Source organism: Salvelinus namaycush, unplaced genomic scaffold (assembly GCF_016432855.1).
Source record: "Salvelinus namaycush isolate Seneca unplaced genomic scaffold, SaNama_1.0 Scaffold2116, whole genome shotgun sequence".
Lineage (NCBI taxonomy): Eukaryota > Metazoa > Chordata > Actinopteri > Salmoniformes > Salmonidae > Salvelinus > Salvelinus namaycush.
In genome coordinates, this window is record NW_024058916.1 from 1 (window position 1) to 21,267 (window position 21,267).

Genomic DNA, 21,267 nt, shown 5'->3' on the forward strand with positions numbered 1-21,267 from the left:
TGGTACTACTACAGGACTATGGTACTACTACAGGACTATGGTACTACTACAGGACTATGATGGTACTACTACAGGACTATGGTACTACTACAGGACTATGGTACTACTACAGGACTATGATGGTACTACTACAGGACTATGGTACTACTACAGGACTATGGTACTACTACAGACTATGGTACTACTACAGGACTACGGTACACTACAGGACTATGGTACTACTACAGACTATGGTACTACTACAGGACTATGGTACTACTACAGGACTATGGTACTACTACAGGACTGTGGTACTACTACAGGACTATGATACTACTACAGGACTATGGTACTACTACAGGACTATGGTACTACTATGGTACTACTACAGGACTATGGTACTACTACAGGACTATGGTACTACTACAGGACATGTACTACTACAGGACTATGGTACTACTACAGGACTAGATGGTACTACTACAGGACTATGGTACTACTACAGGACTATGGTACTACTACAGGACTATGGTACTACTACAGGACTATGGTACTACTACAGAACTATGGTACTACTACAGGACTATGGTACTACTACAGGACTAGTGGTACTACTACAGGACTATGGTACTACTACAGGCCTATTGGTACTACTACAGGACTATTGTACTACTAACAGGACTATGGTACTACTACAGCCCCCCCCCCGGACTATGGTACTAGCCTACAGGACTACTGGTACTACTACAGGAACTATGGTACTACTACAGGACTATGGTACTACTACAGGACGATGGTACTACGACAGGACTATGGTACTCCTACAGACTATGGTACTACTACAGGGACTATGGTACTACTACAGGGACTACGGGTACTATACTACAGGACTACTGGTTACTACTACAGGGACTATGGTACATACTACAGGACTATGGTACTACTACAGACCCTATGGTACTACTGACAGGACTATGGTACTACTACAGGACTATGGTACTACTACAGGACTATGGTACTACTACAGGACTACTGTACTACTACAGGACTATGGTACATACTACAGATATGGCACTACAGGACTCTGGTACTACTACAGGGACTATGGCTACTACTACAAGGACTATGGTACTACTACAGGACTATGGTACTACTACAGGACTATGGTACTACTACAGGACTATGGTACTGCTACAGGACTATGGTACTACTACAGGACTATGTACTGCTACAGGACTATGGCACTACTACAGGACTATTGTACTACTACAGGACTACGGTACTACTACAGACTACGGTACTACTACAGGACTATGGCACTACTACAGGACTATGGTACTACTACAGACTATGATGGTACTACTACAGGACTATGGTACTACTACAGGACTATGGTACTGCTACAGGACTATGGCACTACTACAGGACTATGGTACTACTACAGGACTATGGTACTACTACAGGACTACGGTACTACTACAGAACTATGGTACTACTACAGGACTATGGTACTACTACAGGACTATGGTACTACTACAGGACTATGGTACTACTACAGGACTATGGTACTACTACAGGACTATGATACTACTACAGGACTATGGTACTACTACAGGACTATGGTACTACTACAGGACTATGGTACTACTTACAGAACTATGGTACTACTACAGGACTATGGTACTACTACAGGACTATGGTACTACAGGACTATGGTACTACTACAGGACTATGGTACTACTACAGGACTATGGGTACTACTACAGAACTATGGTACTACTACCAGGACTATGGTACTACAGGACTATGGTACTACTACAGGACTATGGTACTACTACAGGACTATGGTACTACTACAGGACTATGGTACTACTACAGAACTATGGTACTACTACAGGACTATGGTACTACTACAGGACTATGGTACTACTACAGACTATGGTACTACTACAGGACTATATGGTACTACTACAGGACTATGGTACTACTACAGGACTATGGTACTACTACAGGACTATGGTACTACTACAGGACTATGGTACTACTACAGGACTACGGTACTACTACAGGACTATGATACTACTACAGGACTATGATACTACTACAGGACTATGGTACTACTACAGACTATGATACTACTACAGGACTATGGTACTACTACAGGACTATACTACTACAGGACTATGGTACTACTACAGGGACTATGGTACTACTACAGGACTATAGGTACTACTACAGGACTATGGTACTACTACAGGACTATGATACTACTACAGGACTATGGTACTACTACAGGACTATGGTACTACTACAGGACTATGGTACTACTACAGTACTATGGTACTACTACAGAACTATGGTACTACTACAGGACTATGGTACTACTACAGGACTATGGTACTACTACAGGACTATGATACTACTACAGGACTATGGTACTACTACAGGACTATGGTACTACTACAGGACTATGATGGTACTACTACAGGACTATGGTACTACTACAGGACTATGGTACTACTACAGGACTATGGTACTACTACAGGACTATGGCACTACTACAGGACTATGATGGTACTACTACAGGACTATGGTACTACTACAGTACTATGGTACTACTACAGGACTATGGTACTACTACAGGACTATGATACTACTACAGGACTATGATACTACTACAGGACTATGGTACTACTACAGGACTATGGTACTGCTACAGGACTGTGTTTGTTCTTCACTGGTTGTCCTTTTCTTGTGGAAACAGGTCACAAATCTTGCTGCTGTGATGGCACACTGTGGTATTTCACCCAGTAGATATGGGAGTTAATAGATCTGTCTTCTCTTAAGCGAAAGTCTGCCTGAGTCTGTACATAGTCAAAGCTTAAGTTTGGGTCAGTCACAGTGGTCAGGTATTCTGCCACTATATACTCTCTGTTTAGGCCCAAATAGAATTCTAGTTTTCTTCTCCGCTCCCTCTCTTGATTCTGTGAATATCCAGTTGAAACTGTTTTGGTGTTGCCCTGTACCATTACTGTTCCAGACTTGTACAGGTTGACATTGGCTGACTCAGAGTCCTCGTTGTCTAATTTCCTGAGTTTCCACCCATTGCTATCCGACCCCCTCTTAACAGAGGGGTAGTTTGTTAATATAGCACTGTGCCATGCCAGGGGATGGTCTGTATGGAAGATTAAGTTGCTTACATTCACATTTTTGTAGCAGTCAGCTAAAAGTGTTTTTTTTACCTTTATTTAACTAGGCAAGTCAGTTAAGAACAAATTCTTATTTTCGATGACGGCCTTGGAACGGTGGGTTAACTGCCTTGTTCAGGGGCAGAACGATTTTTACCTTGTCAGCTCAGTGATTCGATCTTGCAACCTTTCGGTTACTAGTCCAACGCTCTAACCACTAGTCTACCTACCTCCCCGTCACTAGATTGTCCAAGAGGAGTTTCTTTTTGTACTCTTTCCGTTCCTTGTAATGACATCTGCACAGAGGGAGGGGGGTTCAAAGGCCTCTGCATTTGGGTGGTGGAGGCTGTGAAACTCTCCTGCCTTTGTTGGGCTCAAGGGCTTTGACACCTCTCACTTCACACCTCGGTGCTAATTGAAATTGCAGACAGATCTGTTCTGTCCTAGAAAGCTTGGTAGCTTTAACTTAGCATTCAGTCCTTAATATAGTAAAATAGATTATTGTAATTTATTTTTCTTCTTGGCTTTATGAAAGTAGATTCAGACTGAACATTACTCACTCAGTTCCAGGTTGGATGGTGTTTTCAAGTTTCGGTTGTGCTTCTTTTGCCAGTCGTTGGTTTGCAGAGTATTTGCTATACAGTCCTTGGGTATAAGAATCTTTGGTAGTAGGAATCCTTCCAGGTCATTTTTTCCCAAAATCAGGTTGTAGTTTTGATTTGGAGTGAAAGTTATGTTGTGGAGGGTAATATCCTGTATATATCCTTGTTTAAAGAACTCTAAATAAATCTGTCTGTCTGTCTGTCTGTCCGTCCCCCCCACTTCAATTCAAAGGGATTTATTGGCATAGGAAACATATGTTTACACTGCCAAAGCAAGTGAAATGTATAATACAAAATTTACAGTAAACATTACACTCAAAAGTTTCAAAATAATAAAGACATTTACAAATGTTATATTATTGGCTTTGTACAGTGTTATAACAATGTCTCTCTGTCCTGTTCAGTCCTCCCTCCTGTCCTGGTTCCTAGACAGACAGAAATCCCTACAGAGTGTCCTATTGTAGACGACTACAGCCATTCTATCCCCGAGAACACCATCTTCCCCGCCGGCATCGAGCCACAGAGCAACTACATCCCAGGTGAGTCCCACGACTGAGCCGGGCCGAGCTATACTCTGCTGGCCTGGTTGCTCTTCCACCATTTTAATTCCGGGAAACATCCTGGAACCTATAACAGACATGACCCACTCTTACCCACAGCAGGAACAATAACAGACATGACCCACTCTTTCCCACAGCATGAACAATAACAGACATGACCCACTCTTACCCACAGCATGAACAATAACAGACATGACCCACTCTTACCCACAGCATGAACAATAACAGACATGACCCACCCTTACCCACAGCATGAACAATAACAGACATGACCCACTCTTACCCACAGCATGAACAATAACAGACATGACCCACTCTTACCCACAGCATGAACAATAACAGACATGACCCACCCTTACCCACAGCATGAACAATAACAGACATGACCCACTCTTACCCACAGCATGAACAATAACAGACATGACCCACTCTTACCCACAGCAGGAACAATAACAGACATGACCCACTCTTACCCACAGCATGAACAATAACAGACATGACCCACTCTTACCCACAGCAGGAACAATAACAGACATGACCCACTCTTACCCACAGCATGAACAATAACAGACATGACCCACTCTTACCCACAGCAGGAACAATAACAGACATGACCCACTCTTACCCACAGCATGAACAATAACAGACATGACCCACTCTTACCCACAGCATGAACAATAACAGACATGACCCACTCTTACCCACAGCATGAACAATAACAGACATGACCCACCCTTACCCACAGCATGAACAATAACAGACATGACCCACTCTTACCCACAGCATGAACAATAACAGACATGACCCACTCTTACCCACAGCAGGAACAATAACAGACATGACCCACTCTTACCCACAGCAGGAACAATAACAGAGTAGCCGCTTATAACAAGGTGTTGTAACAGGGAGTATCATGAAATTAGGGGAGCTGTGTGAACGTCATGTGAATGTGGTTGTCTGAACGTCATGTGACTGTTGTGGGAATGTCATGTGATGGTTGTCTTTACGTCATGTGACTGTTGTGGGAATGTCATGTGATGGTTGTCTGAACGTCATGTGACTGTTGTGGGAATGTCATGTGATGGTTGTCTGAACGTCATGTGACTGTTGTGGGAATGTCATGTGATGGTTGTCTTTACGTCATGTGACTGTTGTGGGAATGTCATGTGATGGTTGTCTGAACGTCATGTGACTGTTGTGGGAATGTCATGTGATGGTTGTCTGAACGTCATGTGACTGTTGTGGGAATGCCATGTGATGGTTGTCTGAACGTCATGTGACTGTTGTGGGAATGTCATGTGATGGTTGTCTTTACGTCATGTGACTGTTGTGGGAATGTCATGTGATGGTTGTCTTTACGTCATGTGACTGTTGTGGGAATGTCATGTGATGGTTGTCTTTACGTCATGTGACTGTTGTGGGAATGTCATGTGATGGTTGTCTTTACGTCATGTGACTGTTGTGGGAATGTCATGTGATGGTTGTCTTTACGCCATGTGATGGTTGTGGGACGGTTGTCTGAATTTCATAGGAATGTTGTCTGAACGTCCTGTGGCTGTTGTCTGAACGTCCTGTGGCGGTTGTCTGAACGTCCTGTGGCGGTTGTCTGAACGTCCTGTGGCTGTTGTCTGAACGTCCTGTGGCGGTTGTCTGAACGTCCTGTGGCGGTTGTCTGAACGTCCTGTGGCGGTTGTCTGAACGTCCTGTGGCTGTTGTCTGAACGTCCTGTGGCTGTTGTCTGAACGTCCTGTGGCTGTTGTCTGAACGTCCTGTGGCTGTTGTCTGAACGTCCTGTGGCTGTTGTCTGAACGTCCTGTGGCTGTTGTGGGAATGTGACGGTTGGGTTTTCTGTGTTCCAGAGACCCCTCCTCCTGGGTATCTGAGTGAGGATGGAGAGGCTAGCGACCAGCATCTCAACAACCTGATGGACACAGGTCAGACCCCACACACACACACACACACACACACACACACACACACACACACACACACACACACACACACACACACACACACACACACACACACACACACACACACACACGTGTGTCCATCCTGACCCTGTGTTGTCTCTCTCTCTCTCGCTCTCTCTCTCTCTCTCTCTCTCTCTCTCTCTGTGTCTCTCTCTCTCTCTCTCTCTCTCTCTCTCTCTCTGTGTCTCTCTCTCTCTCTCTGTAGGCTCACCTAGTAACCCGTCACCAGAATCATCCTCTCCTCTCCTGTCTCTCTCTCTCTGTAGGCTCACCTAGTAACCCGTCACCAGAATCATCCTCTCCTCTCCTGTCTCTCTCTCTCTGTAGGCTCACCTAGTAACCCGTCACCAGAATCATCCTCTCCTCTCCTGTCTCTCTCTCTCTGTAGGCTCACCTAGTAACCCGTCACCAGAATCATCCTCTCCTCTCCTGTCTCTCTCTCTCTCTGTAGGCTCACCTAGTAACCCGTCACCAGAATCATCCTCTCCTCTCCTGTCTCTCTCTCTCTGTAGGCTCACCTAGTAACCCGTCACCAGAATCATCCTCTCCTCTCCTGTCTCTCTCTCTCTCTGTAGGCTCACCTAGTAACCCGTCACCAGAATCATCCTCTCCTCTCCTGTCTCTCTCTCTCTGTAGGCTCACCTAGTAACCTGTCACCAGAATCATCCTCACCAACACACAGCACTAACCTGGGTAAGGAACATCTGATTTTTATAGTAGTCTGTTTCTCTACTATCATTCAGTGTATGTCCTTATCTGTATGGTAACCTGTCTAGTGTAACAAAAGCCCTGCTTGTTCATGTCATTACTCAATCAAAGCGTTTCAATACCACTTGGAGGGGCCATATCCACAAAGCCTCTCCGGATCAGGTCCCCGCCGATTAGGTCCCTGCCACCGCTCTTTGTATTAATTATGGAGGTGAACAGAGGACCCAGAGGCTTGGCTTTGGGGCAGAAGGTGAACAGAGGAACCAGAGGCTTGGCCTTGGGGCAGAAGGTGAACAGAGGAACCAGAGGCTTGGCCTTGGGGCAGAAGGTGAACAGAGGAACCAGAGGCTTGGCCTTGGGGCAGAAGGTGAACAGAGGAACCAGAGGCTTGGCCTTGGGGCAGAAGGTGGACAGAGGAACCAGAGGCTTGGCTTTGGGGCAGAAGGTGAACAGAGGAACCAGAGGCTTGGCCTTGGGGCAGAAGGTGGACACCGAGGACCCAGAGGCTTGGCTTTGGGGCAGAAGGTGGACACCGAGGAACCAGAGGCTTGGCCTTGGGGCAGAAGGTGAACAGAGGAACCAGAGGCTTGGCCTTGGGGCAGAAGGTGAACAGAGGAACCAAAGGCTTGGCCTTGGGGCAGAAGGTGAACAGAGGAACCAGAGGCTTGGCCTTGGGGCAGAAGGTGAACAGAGGAACCAAAGGCTTGGCCTTGGGGCAGAAGGTGAACAGAGGAACCAGAGGCTTGGCCTTGGGGCAGAAGGTGAACAGAGGAACCAGAGGCTTGGCCTTGGGGCAGAAGGTGAACAGAGGAACCAGAGGCTTGGCCTTGGGGCAGAAGGTGAACAGAGGAACCAGAGGCTTGGCCTTGGGGCAGAAGGTGGACAGAGGAACCAGAGGCTTGGCTTTGGGGCAGAAGGTGAACAGAGGAACCAGAGGCTTGGCCTTGGGGCAGAAGGTGGACACCGAGGACCCAGAGGCTTGGCTTTGGGGCAGAAGGTGGACACCGAGGAACCAGAGGCTTGGCCTTGGGGCAGAAGGTGAACAGAGGAACCAGAGGCTTGGCCTTGGGGCAGAAGGTGAACAGAGGAACCAAAGGCTTGGCCTTGGGGCAGAAGGTGGACAGAGGAACCAGAGACTTGGCCTTGGGGCAGAAGGTGAACAGAGGAACCAGAGGCTTGGCCTTGGGGCAGAAGGTGAACAGAGGAACCAGAGGTTTGGCCTTGGGGCAGAAGGTGAACAGATGAACCAGAGGCTTGGCTTTGGGGCAGAAGGTGAACAGAGGAACCAGAGGCTTGGCCTTGGGGCAGAAGGTGAACAGAGGAACCAGAGGCTTGGCTTTGGGGCAGAAGGTGAACAGAGGAACCAGAGGCGTGGCTTTGGGGCAGAAGGTGAACAGAGGAACCAGAGGCTTGGCCTTGGGGAAGGGCAGAAGGCTGACACAGAGGAAAACTTTGTCTCCAGTCTTGTGGATAGGCTAGCTAACATTACAGACAGACAGACAGACAGACAGACAGACAGACAGACAGACAGACAGACAGACAGACACACCATGGTCATGTAATACAGATAGCGTCCTGTGCGGCAGGTAGCCTGTTTCCTCTGTGCCCTTGAGCAAGGCACTTCCTCCTAATTGCTCCTGTAAGTCACTTTGGATAAAGGACTCAAATGGTTAACTGGCTGGCTGTCTGGTTAACTGGCTGGCTATCTGGTTAACTGGCTGGCTGTCTGGTTAACTGGCTGGCTGTCTGGTTAACTGGCTGGCTGTCTGGTTAACTGGCTGGCTATCTGGTTAACTGGCTGGCTGTCTGGTTAACTGGCTGGCTGTCTGGTTAACTGGCTGGCTGTCTGGTTAACTGGCTGGTTAACTGGCTGTCTGGCTGTCTAGTAAACTGGCTGCCTGGCTGTCTAGTAAACTGGCTGGCTGTCTAGTAAACTGGCTGGCTGTCTGGTTAACTGGCTGGCTGGCTGTCTGGTTAACTGTCTGGCTGGCTGTCTAGTTAACTGGCTGGCTGTTTGGTTAACTGGCTGGCTGGCTGGTTAACTGCCTGGCTGGCTGGTTAACTGTCTGGCTGTCTGGTTAACTGTCTGTCTGTCTGGTTAACTTGCTGTCTGGCTGGTTAACTGGCTGGCTGGCTGGTTAACTGGCTGGCTGTCTGGTTAACTGGCTGGCTGTCTGGTTAACTGGCTGGCTGGCTGGTTAATTGGCTGGCTGTCTGGTTAACTGGCTGGCTGTCTAGTTAACTGTCTGTCTGTCTGGTTAACTGGCTGTCTGTCTGGTTAACTCGCTGGCTGTCTGGTTAACTGGCTGTCTGGTTAACTGTCTGGTTAACTGGCTGGCTGTCTGGTTAACTGGCTGGCTGTCTGGTTAACTGGCTGGCTGGTTAACTGGCTGACTAGTTAACTGTCTGGCTGGCTAACTGGCTGGCAGGCTGGCTGACTGTCTGTGTCCACAGACATATAACACATCTAATAACACCTGATGGTCTTCTCTCCCTCTCCAGACCTACAGCCGGTAACGTACTGTGAGTCAGCGTTCTCTCTCTCTCTCTGTCTCTCCCTCTCCAGACCTACAGCCGGTAACGTACTGTGAGTCAGCGTTCTCTCTCTCTCTCTGTCTCTCCCTGTCCAGACCTACAGCCGGTAACGTACTGTGAGTCAGCGTTCTCTCTCTCTCTCTGTCTCTCCCTCTCCAGACCTACAGCCGGTAACGTACTGTGAGTCAGCGTTCTCTCTCTCTCTCTGTCTCTCCCTCTCCAGACCTACAGCCGGTAACGTACTGTGAGTCAGCGTTCTCTCTCTCTCTCTGTCTCTCCCTCTCCAGACCTACAGCCGGTAACGTACTGTGAGTCAGCGTTCTCTCTCTCTCTCTGTCTCTCCCTCTCCAGACCTACAGCCGGTAACGTACTGTGAGTCAGCGTTCTCTCTCTCTCTGTCTCTCCCTCTCCAGACCTACAGCCGGTAACGTACTGTGAGTCAGCGTTCTGGAGCTCTATGTCCTATTATGAGTTGAACCAGCGTGTGGGCGAGACCTTCCATGCCTCCCAGCCCTCTCTCACTGTCGACGGGTTTACAGACCCCTCCAACTCAGAACGCTTCTGTCTGGGACTACTGTCCAACGTCAACCGCAATGCTGCCGTGGAGCTCACACGCAGACACATAGGTACCACCCTGACCTGACCCTAACCTGACCCTGACCTGACCCTAACCTGACCCTAACCTGACCTGACCCTAACCTGACCCTGACCCTAACCCTAACCCTAACCTGACCCTAAACCTGACCCTGACCCTAACCTGACCCTAAACCTGACCCTGACCCTAACCTGACCCTAACCTGACCCTAACCTGACCCTAACCTGAACCTAACCTGACCCTGACCTGACCCTAACCTGACCCTAACCTGACCCTGACCCTGACCCTAACCTGACCCTAACCTGACCCTGACCTGACCCTAACCTGTGGAGCTCACACGCAGACACATAGGTACCACCCTGACCTGACCCTAACCTGACCCTGACCCTAACCTGACCCTAACCTGACCCTAACCTGTGGAGCTCACACGCAGACACATAGGTACCACCCTGACCCTGACCCTAACCTGACCCTGACCTGACCCTAACCTGACCCTGACCCTAACCTGACCCTAACCTGACCCTAACCTGTGGAGCTCACACGCAGACACATAGGTACCACCCTGACCTGACCTGACCCTGACCCTAACCTGACCCTGACCTGACCCTAACCTGACCCTGACCCTAACCTGACCCTAACCTGTGGAGCTCACACGCAGACACATAGGTACCACCCTGACCTGACCCTAACCTGACCCTGACCTGACCCTAACCTGACCCTAACCTGTGGAGCTCACACGCAGACACATAGGTACCACCCTGACCCTGACCTGACCCTAACCTGACCCTAACCTGTGGAGCTCACACGCAGACACATAGGTACCACCCTGACCCTGACCCTAACCTGACCCTAACCTGACCCTAACCTGTGGAGCTCACACGCAGACACATAGGTACCACCCTGACCTGACCTTGACCTGACCCTGACCTGACCCCGACCCTAACCTGACCCTGATCTTACCCTAACCTGACCCTAACCTAACCCTGACCTTACCCTAACCTAACCCTGACCCTAACGTGCCCCGTGTGGCTCAGTTGGTAGAGCATGGCGCTTGTAACGCCAGGGTTGTGGGTTCGATTCCCACGGGGGGCCAGTACAAAAAAAAGTATGAATGTATGTACTTGTAAGTCGCTCTGGATAAGAGCGTCTGCTAAATGACTTAAATGTAAATGTAAAACCTGACCCTGACCCTAACCTGACCCCGACCCTAACCTGACTCTGACCCTGACCCTAACCTGACCTTACCCTAACCTGACTCCAATCTGACCCTAACCTGACCCCAACCTGACCCTGACCCCAACCTGACCTTACCCTAACCTGACCTTACCCTAAACTGACTCCAATCCGACCCCGACCCTAACCTGACCCCAACCTACCGCCCCATGTCCCTTGTAGTGTCAGCTGTGTTCCTTGGTGTCCCTGTAGTGTCAGCTGTGTTCCTTGGTGTCCCTGTAGTGTCAGCTGTGTTCCTTGGTGTCCCTGTAGTGTCAGCTGTGTTCCTTGGTGTCCCTGTAGTGTCAGCTGTGTTCCTCGGTGTCCCTGTAGTGTCAGCTGTGTTCCTTGGTGTCCCTGTAGTGTCAGCTGTGTTCCTCGGTGTCCCTGTAGTGTCAGCTGTGTTCCTTGGTGTCCCTGTAGTGTCAGCTGTGTTCCTTGGTGTCCCTGTAGTGTCAGCTGTGTCCCTTGGTGTCCCTGTAGTGTCAGCTGTGTTCCTTGGTGTCCCTGTAGTGTCAGCTGTGTTCCTTGGTGTCCCTGTAGTGTCAGCTGTGTTCCTCGGTGTCCCTGTAGTGTCAGCTGTGTTCCTTGGTGTCCCTTGTAGTGTCAGCTGTGTTCCTCGGTATCCCTGTAGTGTCAGCTGTGTCCCTTGGTGTCCCTGTAGTGTTAGCTGTGTTCCTTGGTGTCCATGTAGTGTCAGCTGTGTTCCTTGGTGTCCCTGTAGTGTCAGCTGTGTTCCTTGGTGTCCCTGTAGTGTCAGCTGTGTTCCTCTGTGTCCCTGTAGTGTCAGCTGTGTTCCTTGGTGTCCCTGTAGTGTCAGCTGTGTTCCTTGGTGTCCCTGTAGTGTCAGCTGTTTTCCTCGGTGTCCCTGTAGTGTCAGCTGTGTTCCTCGGTGTCCCTGTAGTGTCAGCTGTGTTCCTCGGTGTCCCTGTAGTGTCAGCTGTGTTCCTCGGTGTCCCTGTAGTGTCAGCTGTGTTCCTCGGTGTCCCTGTAGTGTCAGCTGTGTTCCTCGGTGTCCCTGTAGTGTCAGCTGTGTTCCTTGGTGTCCCTGTAGTGTCAGCTGTGTTCCTCGGTGTCCCTGTAGAGTCAGCTGTGTTCCTCGGTGTCCCTGTAGTGTCAGCTGTGTTCCTCGGTATCCCTGTAGTGTCAGCTGTGTTCCTCGGTGTCCCTGTAGTGTCAGCTGTGTTCCTCTGTGTCCCTGTAGTGTCAGCTGTGTCCCTTGGTGTCCCTGTAGTGTCAGCTGTGTTCCTCGGTGTCCCTGTAGTGTCAGCTGTGTTCCTCGGTGTCCCTGTAGTGTCAGCTGTGTTCCTCTGTGTCCCTGTAGTGTCAGCTGTGTTCCTTGGTGTCCCTGTAGTGTCAGCTGTGTTCCTTGGTGTCCCTGTAGTGTCAGCTGTGTTCCTTGGTGTCCCTGTAGTGTCAGCTGTGTTCCTTGGTGTCCCTGTAGTGTCAGCTGTGTTCCTTGGTGTCCCTGTAGTGTCAGCTGTGTTCCTCGGTGTCCCTGTAGTGTCAGCTGTGTTCCTTGGTGTCCCTGTAGTGTCAGCTGTGTTCCTTGGTATCCCTGGCTGTCTAGTTAACTGGCTGGCTGTCTGGTTAACTGGCTGTCTGGTAGGTGTGTAACGGTACAGTAATGTGTCACACACCTACCACCGTTACAAACCTGCCCACTAGGTGAACTGAACTCGTTTTCTCTTATCAGAACCAGTCAATGTTCCAAACAGCTGTAGTACTGTGATCTTCCTCACATGAGTTGGTCTGACATCCCCCCCCTCTCTCTCTCTCTCTCTCTCTCTCATGTTCATGTTCCTCTCCCTCTCTCTCTGGTCTCTCCCACCCACCCTTCCTCTCTCTCTCTCTCATGTTCCTCTTCCTCTCTCTCAACCTCCCTCTTCCTCCCTCTCTCTCTCATGTTCCTCTTCCTCTCTCTCAACCTCCCTCTTCCTCCCCCTCTCTCTCTCTCTCCCTCTCCCACCCTTCCTCTCTCTCTCTCTCTCTCTCTAGGCCGGGGTGTGAGGTTGTACTACATCGGAGGAGAGGTGTTTGCAGAGTGTCTTAGTGACAGTGCCATCTTTGTCCAGAGTCCCAACTGTAATCAACGCTACGGCTGGCACCCTGCCACTGTCTGCAAGGTCCCTCCAGGTGTACACACACACACACACACACAGACAGACAGACAGACAGACAGACAGACAGACAGACAGACAGACAGACAGACAGACAGACAGACAGACACGTTCACATGTTTTGATTCATGTTTTATTTCCTGATGGACATGTCTGGACATCGTCTCTAACTCTGTTTGATGTGATTCCCCCAGGCTGTAACCTGAAGATATTCAACAACCAGGAGTTTGCAGCTCTGCTGGCCCAGTCAGTGAACCAGGGCTTTGAGGCTGTCTACCAGCTCACCAGGATGTGTACCATACGCATGAGCTTGGTCAAGGGCTGGGGCACCGAGTACAGGTAAGGGCTACCACACACGTACGTACCCTGAAGCACCGCCACACCATGTCATTTTTTTTTTTTACCGTGAACTACTGCAGCAGAAGCGAACTCCTTCCTCCGCTATTCTTTTGTCCGCGTGAGGCTACAATATGTTGAGTTTCCTGGGGAAGCGGTGAAGCCTGGGGAAGCCTGGGGAAGCTGTGAAGCCTGGGGAAGCTGTGAAGCCTGGGGAAGCTGTGAAGCCTTGGGAAGCTGTGAAGCCTTGGGAAGCCTGGGGAAGCCTTGGGAAGCCTGGGGAAGCTGTGAAGCCTGGGGAAGCGGTGAAGCCTGGGGAAGCGGTGAAGCCTGGGGAAGCGGTGAAGCTTGGGGAAGCCTGGGGAAGCGGTGAAGCCTGGGGAAGCGGTGAAGCCTGGGGAAGCGGTGAAGCCTGGGGAAGCGGTGAAGCCTGTGGAAGCTGTGAAGTGCCGGGGAAACTGAAGCGCTAGCCTACAGAAATTGGTTCAGTTATGGCGTACATTTTCTTTTGTTAATATGGGCAGAAGATTGTAGCCTGGGCCTATATAAATGTGTTAATATGGGCAGAATATTGTAGCCTGGGCCTATATAAATTGGTTAATATGGGCAGAATATTGTAGCCTGGGCCTATATAAATAGGTTAATATGGGAAGAATATTATAAATGTGTTAATATGGGCAGAATATTGTAGCCTGGGCCTATATAAATTGGTTAATATGGGCAGAATATTGTAGCCTGGGCCTATATAAATAGGTTAATATGGGCAGAATATTGTAGCCTGGGCCTATATAAATAGGTTAATATGGGCAGAATATTGTAGCCTGGGCCTCTATAAATGTTGTTCATATGGGCAGAATATTGTAGCCTGGGCCTCTATAAATGTTGTTCATATGGTCAGAATATTGTAGCCTGGGCCTCTATAAATGTTGTTCATATGGTCAGAATATTGTGCACTGAACCAAAATATAAATGCAACATGCAACAATTTCAAAGACTTTATTGAGTTAAAGTTCATATTAGAAAATCAATACATTGAAATAAAATCATCTGGTCCTAATCTATGGATTCCACATGACTGGGAATACAGATATGAACAGTTGAAGTCGGAAGTTTACATACACCTGAGCCAAATACATTTAAACTCAGTTTTTCACAATTCCTGGCATTTAATCCTAGTAAAAATTCCCTGTCTTAGGTCAGTTAGAATCACCACTTTATTTTAAGAATGTGAAATGTCAGAATAATAGTAGAGTGATTTATTTCAGCTTTTAATTCTTTCATCACATTCCCAGTGGGTCAGAAGTTTACATACACTCAATTAGTATTTGGTAGCATTGCCTTTAAATGGTTTAACTTGGGTCAAACGTTTCGGGTAGCCTTCCACAAGCTTCCCACAATAAGTTGGGTGAATTTTGGCCCATTCCTCCTGACAGAGCTGGTGTAACTGAGTCAGGTTTGTAGGCCTCCTTGCTCGCACACGCTTTTTCAGTTCTGCCCACACATTTTCTATAGGTTTGAGGTCAGGGCTTTGTGATGGCCACTCCAATACCTTGACTTTGTTGTCCTTAAGCCATTTTGCCACAGCTTTGGAAGTATGCTTTGGGTCATTGTCTATTTGGAAGACCCATTTGCGACCAAGCTTTAACTTCCTGACTGATGTCTTGAGATGTTGCTTCAATATATCCACATTATTGTGGTGCCATGATGCCATCTATTTTGTGAAGTGCACCAGTCCGTCCTGCAGCAAAGCACCCCCACAACATGATTCTGCCACCCCCGTGCTTCACGGTTGGGATGGTGTTCTTCAGCTTGCAATCCTCACCCTTGTCCTCCAAACATAACGATGGTCGTTATGGCCAAACAGTTCCATTTTTGTTTCATCAGACCAGAGGACATTTCTCAAAAAGTACGATCTTTGTCCCCATGTGCAGTTGCAAACCGTAGTCTGTTTTTTTTATGGCGATTTTGGAGCAGTGGCTTCTTCCTTGCTGAGCGGCCTTTCAGGTCGATCGATATAGGACTCGTTTTACTGTGGATATAGATACTTTTGTACCTGTTTCCTCCAGCATCTTCACAAGGTACTTTGCTGTTGTTCTGGGATTGATCATCTCTAGGAGACAGAACGCGTCTCCTTCCTGAGCGATATGACGGCTGCGTGGTCCCATGGTGTTTATACTTGCGTACTATTGTTTGTACAGATGAACTTGGTACCTTCAGGCATTTGGAAATTGCTCCCAAGGATGAACGAGACTTGTGGAGGTCTACAATTTTTTTCTGAGGTCTTGGCTGATTTCTTTTGATTTCTCCATGATGTCAAGCAAAGAGGCACTGAGTTTGAAGGTAGGCCTTGAAATACATCCACAGGTACACCTCCAATTGACTCAAATTATGTCAATTAGCCTATCAGAAGCCTCTAAAGCCATGACATCATTTTCTGGAATTTTCCAAGCTGTTTAAAGGCACAGTCAACTTAGTGTATGTAAACTTCTGACCCACTGGAATTGTGATACAGTGAATTATACTTGAAATAATCTGTCTGTAAACAATTGTTGGAAAAATTACTTGTGTCATGCACAAAGTAGATGTCCTAACCGACTTGCCAAAACTATAGTTTGTTAACAAGAAATTTGTGGAGTGGTTGAAAAACAAGTTTTAATGACTCCAACCTAAGTGTATGTAAACTTCCGACTTCAACTGTATAATATATATATTTTGAAAACGTTTTTTCTTATTTCTCCCCAATTTCATAATATCCAATTGGTAGTTACAGTCTTGTCCCATCACTGCAACTCCCGTACGGACTCGGAAGAGGCGAAGGTCGAGAGCCATGCGTCTTACGAAACACAAGCCAACCAAGCTGCACTGCTTCCTGACTGCTGGCTCAACCAACAGCACCAATGTGTCAGAGAAAACACCGTACAGCTGGCGACCTGAAGTTCAATGTGATCTCACCGCTCCTCCTCACTCTCCTTTATTTATTTCTAGAGCGTGCAGACGGTCAACAGTTTAGTGAAATATGTTTAGTTACGAAAACATGTTATTATCGATGTTCCCGAACAGATATCACTTGGTTTTCCCAAATGAAACACTGGGTAGCTGTAGAAACAGGGATGGCGAACCTATGCATACAGAGTTTGGGCGGAATACTGTATCGCAGAGAGAGAATGTTTCTCAAACAGTGGACAGAAATAAGTTTGTTATTTATTTCCCATCTGCTCATATTAAGCTATAAAACCCAAGTAGCCTACCAGGTATCATTGAAAAATGTACTGCATACATGTAGGAAAGCATGTAACCTTCATTCGCTATTCGAGCGACATGCTCCCCCCCGCCCATTTTATAATGGGCCATTCTACATAGAAACAAATTTGACATATTAGTAAAGACCAGATTTAAATTGAGAATAGTCTGATGGGTGAAAATAGGATCAGTTGATGAGAGAACAGCTGTGCAGCAAGGAACAAGCTTTTTCTAATCATCAACAGTCTGTAGGCGCATCATGAAGCCCATTTATGTTTTGATTTCTAGGACATTCTAAGGTTTGTATCGTTCACAACTAAAGTTGCCAAATAACTCTAAATCTAGCGTATAGGACCGGTTTCGAATTATAACTTTTCTGCTCGACATAGCGTACTTGCTCCGGAATGGGGAAAAATATCCTTTCTATTTTATTCAGTTGAATTATTGGGCTCCCGAGAGGCGCAACGGTCTAAGGCACTACTCTACACTGCATCGCTGTGCCACTAGAGATTCTGGGTTCGAGTCCAGACTCTGCCTGCCGGCACCCGACATCATTATGAGGTATCGCTGTGCCACTAGAGATTCTGGGTTCGAGTCCAGACTCTGCCTGCCGGGACCCGACATCATTATGAGGTATCGCTGTGCCACTAGAGATTCTGGGTTCGAGTCCAGACTCTGCCTGCCGGGACCCGACATCATTATGAGGTATCGCTGTGCCACTAGAGATTCTGGGTTCGAGTCCAGACTCTCGGGTTAAGACAAGATTGCAACTACCAATTGGATACCACAAAAACGGGGTAATATATATATATTTACATTTTTTTAAAAATATATATATAAATAAAATGTATAGATTTAAAAATAAATCTTAATTAGATTCTTCTTACTAAAGCATCATATAAAATTATGGGATTTATAAGATTATCTTGTCAGCTAAAGGTCATGTCCATGACATGACAAGCCTATGTCATGGAGCATAGCCAGATAACATACAGTGCATTCGGAAAGTATTCAGACCCCTTGACTTTTCCCACATGTTATGTTACAGCCTTATTCTAAAATTGATTAAATTAAAATGTTTCCTCATCAATCTACACACAATACCTCATAATGATGAAACGAAAACAGGTTTTTAGAAATGTTTACAAATGTATATATTTTTTTTAAACAGAAATACTTTATTTACATAAGTATTCAGACCCTTTGCTATGAGACTTGAAATTGAGCTCAGGTGCATCCTGTTTCCATTGATCATCCTTGATGTTTCTACAACTTGATTGGAGTCCATCTGGGGTAAATTAAATTGATTGGACATGATTTGGAAAGGCACACACCTGTCTATATAAAGTCTCACAGTTGACAGTGCATGTCAGAGCAAAAACCAGGCCATGAGGTCAAAGGAATTGTCCATAGAGCTCCGAGACAGGATTGTGTCGAGGCACAGATCTGGTGAAGGGAACCAAAACATTTCTGCAGCATTGAAGGTCCCCAAGAACACAGTGGCCTCCATCATTCTTAAATGGAAGAAGTTTGGAACCACCAAGACTCTTCCTAGAGCTGGCCGCTTCGCCTAACTGAGCAATTAGGGGAGAAGGGCCTTGCCCAGGGAGGTGACCAAGAACCCGATGGTCACTCTGACAGAGCTCCAGAGTTCTTCTGTGGAGATGGGAGAACCTTCCAGAAAGACAACCATCTCTGCAGCACTCCACCAATCAGGTCTTTATTGTAGAGTGGCCAGACGGAAGCCACTCCTCAGTAAAAGGCACATGACAGCCCACTTGGAGTTTGCCAAAAGGCACCTAAAGGTTCTCAGACCATGAGAAACAAGATTCTCTGGTCTGATGAAACCAATATTGAACTCTTTGGCCTGAATGACAAGTGTTACGTCTGGAGGAAACCTGGCACCATCCCTACGGTTGAAGCATGGTGGTGGCAGCATCAGGCTGTGGGGATGTTTTTCAGCGGCAGGGACTGGGAGACTAGTCAGGATCAAGGGAAAGATGAACTGAGCAAAGTACAGAGAGATCCTTGATGAAAACCTGCTCCAGAGCGCTCAGGACCTCAGACTGGGGCGATGGTTCACCTTCCAACAGGACAACGACCCTAAGCACACAGCCAAGACAATGCAGGAGTGGCTTTGGGTGAATGTCCTTGAGTGGCCCAGCCAGAGCCCGGACTTGAACCCGATCGAACATCTCTGGAGAGACCTGAAAATAGCTGTGCAGCGACACTTAATCATCCCATGGCTGCATGCACATAGCAGAAATATCACTGAAATATTCAACTTCCTGCAACGCACCTATATTGAAACAGGCATTTTTATAGGCTGTTGAACAGCATCATGTTCAGGTCAGTCATCTAGAACGCCAAACGTAGGATTCTGCAATAATGAGCTGGTGTGTGCACGTCTGTGTTCATCCATTTCAGCCTGTTTTTGGGAGTCGAGCAAGAGTCGACTACTTCGAGTCAAACCGAGTTGACTCCAAGAATGCTGGAGTCGTTGCACCACTAGGAGGAAGGAGGATAAAGACAGGAAAAGAGAGTGTGTGTGTGTGGTCACTTTGCGTGTGTGCGTGTGCGTCCGCGGCAGCGACAGACTTGGAGAGGAGGGAGAGAGAGAGTTGACTAACGGGGGAGGAATGTAGGAGGCAGAGGGCGAGGGAGGGGGAGGGACAGGTGATCGTGTTCAGACGGACTAGAGCGCACGGAAGGGGATTCCCACTGGACTCTCCCTGGCCTCACTGCCCTGAGTCACGTTTCAAACACACAACTAGCAAAACAGACTTCGTAGAACCACACAAGACGTAGGTAGAAAACTTTAACTTAAGAGTTGAGATGTAGGCTAAAACATCTGTTAAACAGCCATGAGATTCCACTTTCTCTAGATAAAAAAGGGTTTGATTTATGAAATGTTATTGATTCAGGTTGGTGTTGTTGAAATGTTATCTGTACACATTTTCGTTAAACTCCCTCTCCCCCCCAGGCGACAGACCGTAACCAGCACCCCTTGTTGGATTGAGCTGCACCTCAATGGCCCCCTCCAGTGGCTGGATAAAGTACTGACACAGATGGGCTCCCCCAGCATCCACTGTTCTAGTGTCTCCTAAATACACGCACACAGGTGCGCGGACAGAACAGTCATTCTGGACAAGTACCTTTTCTCTCATGGCTAACTTACGAGGACGTTTGAAAAAGACACGCTGAGTGGGCCAGGGAAGCTTATATTCATGAGCTCGCCTTGACTGACAGCTCTTTGAAAGCCGATGTCAAGCAACTTGGATGCAGTGTTGGGAGTAAATTCATCAAGATAATGTGGTGATACACAAAGCAACTCAAACAGCATTGAAAATGCATCAATTTATGTCCCCCAAAAATTCATACATCTAACATTTGTCATGTCTCTTGTGATGCAGTTCACAGCAGCACTGACGGATGGGTTGACATGACAACTGCATCAGAGTTTTGAACGACCCTTACCCCGCTTTTGTTCCATGGTGGCTGAAGACCTAGCTAGCCAGTAACTAGCTAACACCAGACACAGATAAAGACCTAGCTAGCCAGTAACTAGCTAACACCAGACACAGCTGAAGACCTAGCTAGCCAGTAACTAGCTAACACCACACACAGCTGAAGACCTAGCTAGCCAGTAACTAGCTAACACCAGACACAGATAAAGACATAGCTAGCCAGTAACTAGCTAACACCAGACACAGCTGAAGACCTAGCTAGCCAGTAACTAGCTAACACCACACACAGCTGAAGACCTAGCTAGCCAGTAACTAGCTAACACCAGACACAGATAAAGACCTAGCTAGCCAGTAACTAGCTAACACCAGACACAGATAAAGACCTAGCTAGCCAGTAACTAGCTAACACCAGACACAGATAAAGACCTAGCTAGCCAGTAACTAGCTAACACCAGACACAGATAAAGACCTAGCTAGCCAGTAACTAGCTAACACCACACACAGCTGAAGACCTAGCTAGCCAGTAACTAGCTAACACCAGACACAGCTGAAGACCTAGCTAGCCAGTAACTAGCTAACACCAGACACAGATAAAGACCTAGCTAGCCAGTAACTAGCTAACACCAGACACAGCTGAAGACCTAGCTAGCCAGTAACTAGCTAACACCAGACACAGATAAAGACCTAGCTAGCCAGTAACTAGCTAACACCAGACACAGATAAAGACCTAGCTAGCCAGTAACTAGCTAACA

General features: G+C 47.6%; 1 protein-coding gene and 1 non-coding gene across 2 annotated transcripts; both read left to right on the forward strand.

Annotated features, from left to right (window-relative positions):
- Positions 1-4,173: 4,173 nt before the first annotated feature.
- Positions 4,174-20,237, forward strand: LOC120038266 (mothers against decapentaplegic homolog 3-like; the record flags this gene model as incomplete). The annotated part of the gene is made up of 7 exons (XM_038984087.1): positions 4,174-4,308; positions 6,189-6,263; positions 6,939-6,995; positions 9,959-10,171; positions 13,351-13,488; positions 13,667-13,811; positions 20,032-20,237. Coding segments are annotated over 7 exons (887 nt in total), but the record flags the coding sequence as incomplete, so codon positions are not given.
- trnat-ugu lies at positions 11,159-11,232 on the forward strand. Its single transcript has one exon. It is a non-coding gene; the product is annotated as a tRNA-Thr (tRNA).
- Positions 20,238-21,267: the final 1,030 nt, after the last annotated feature.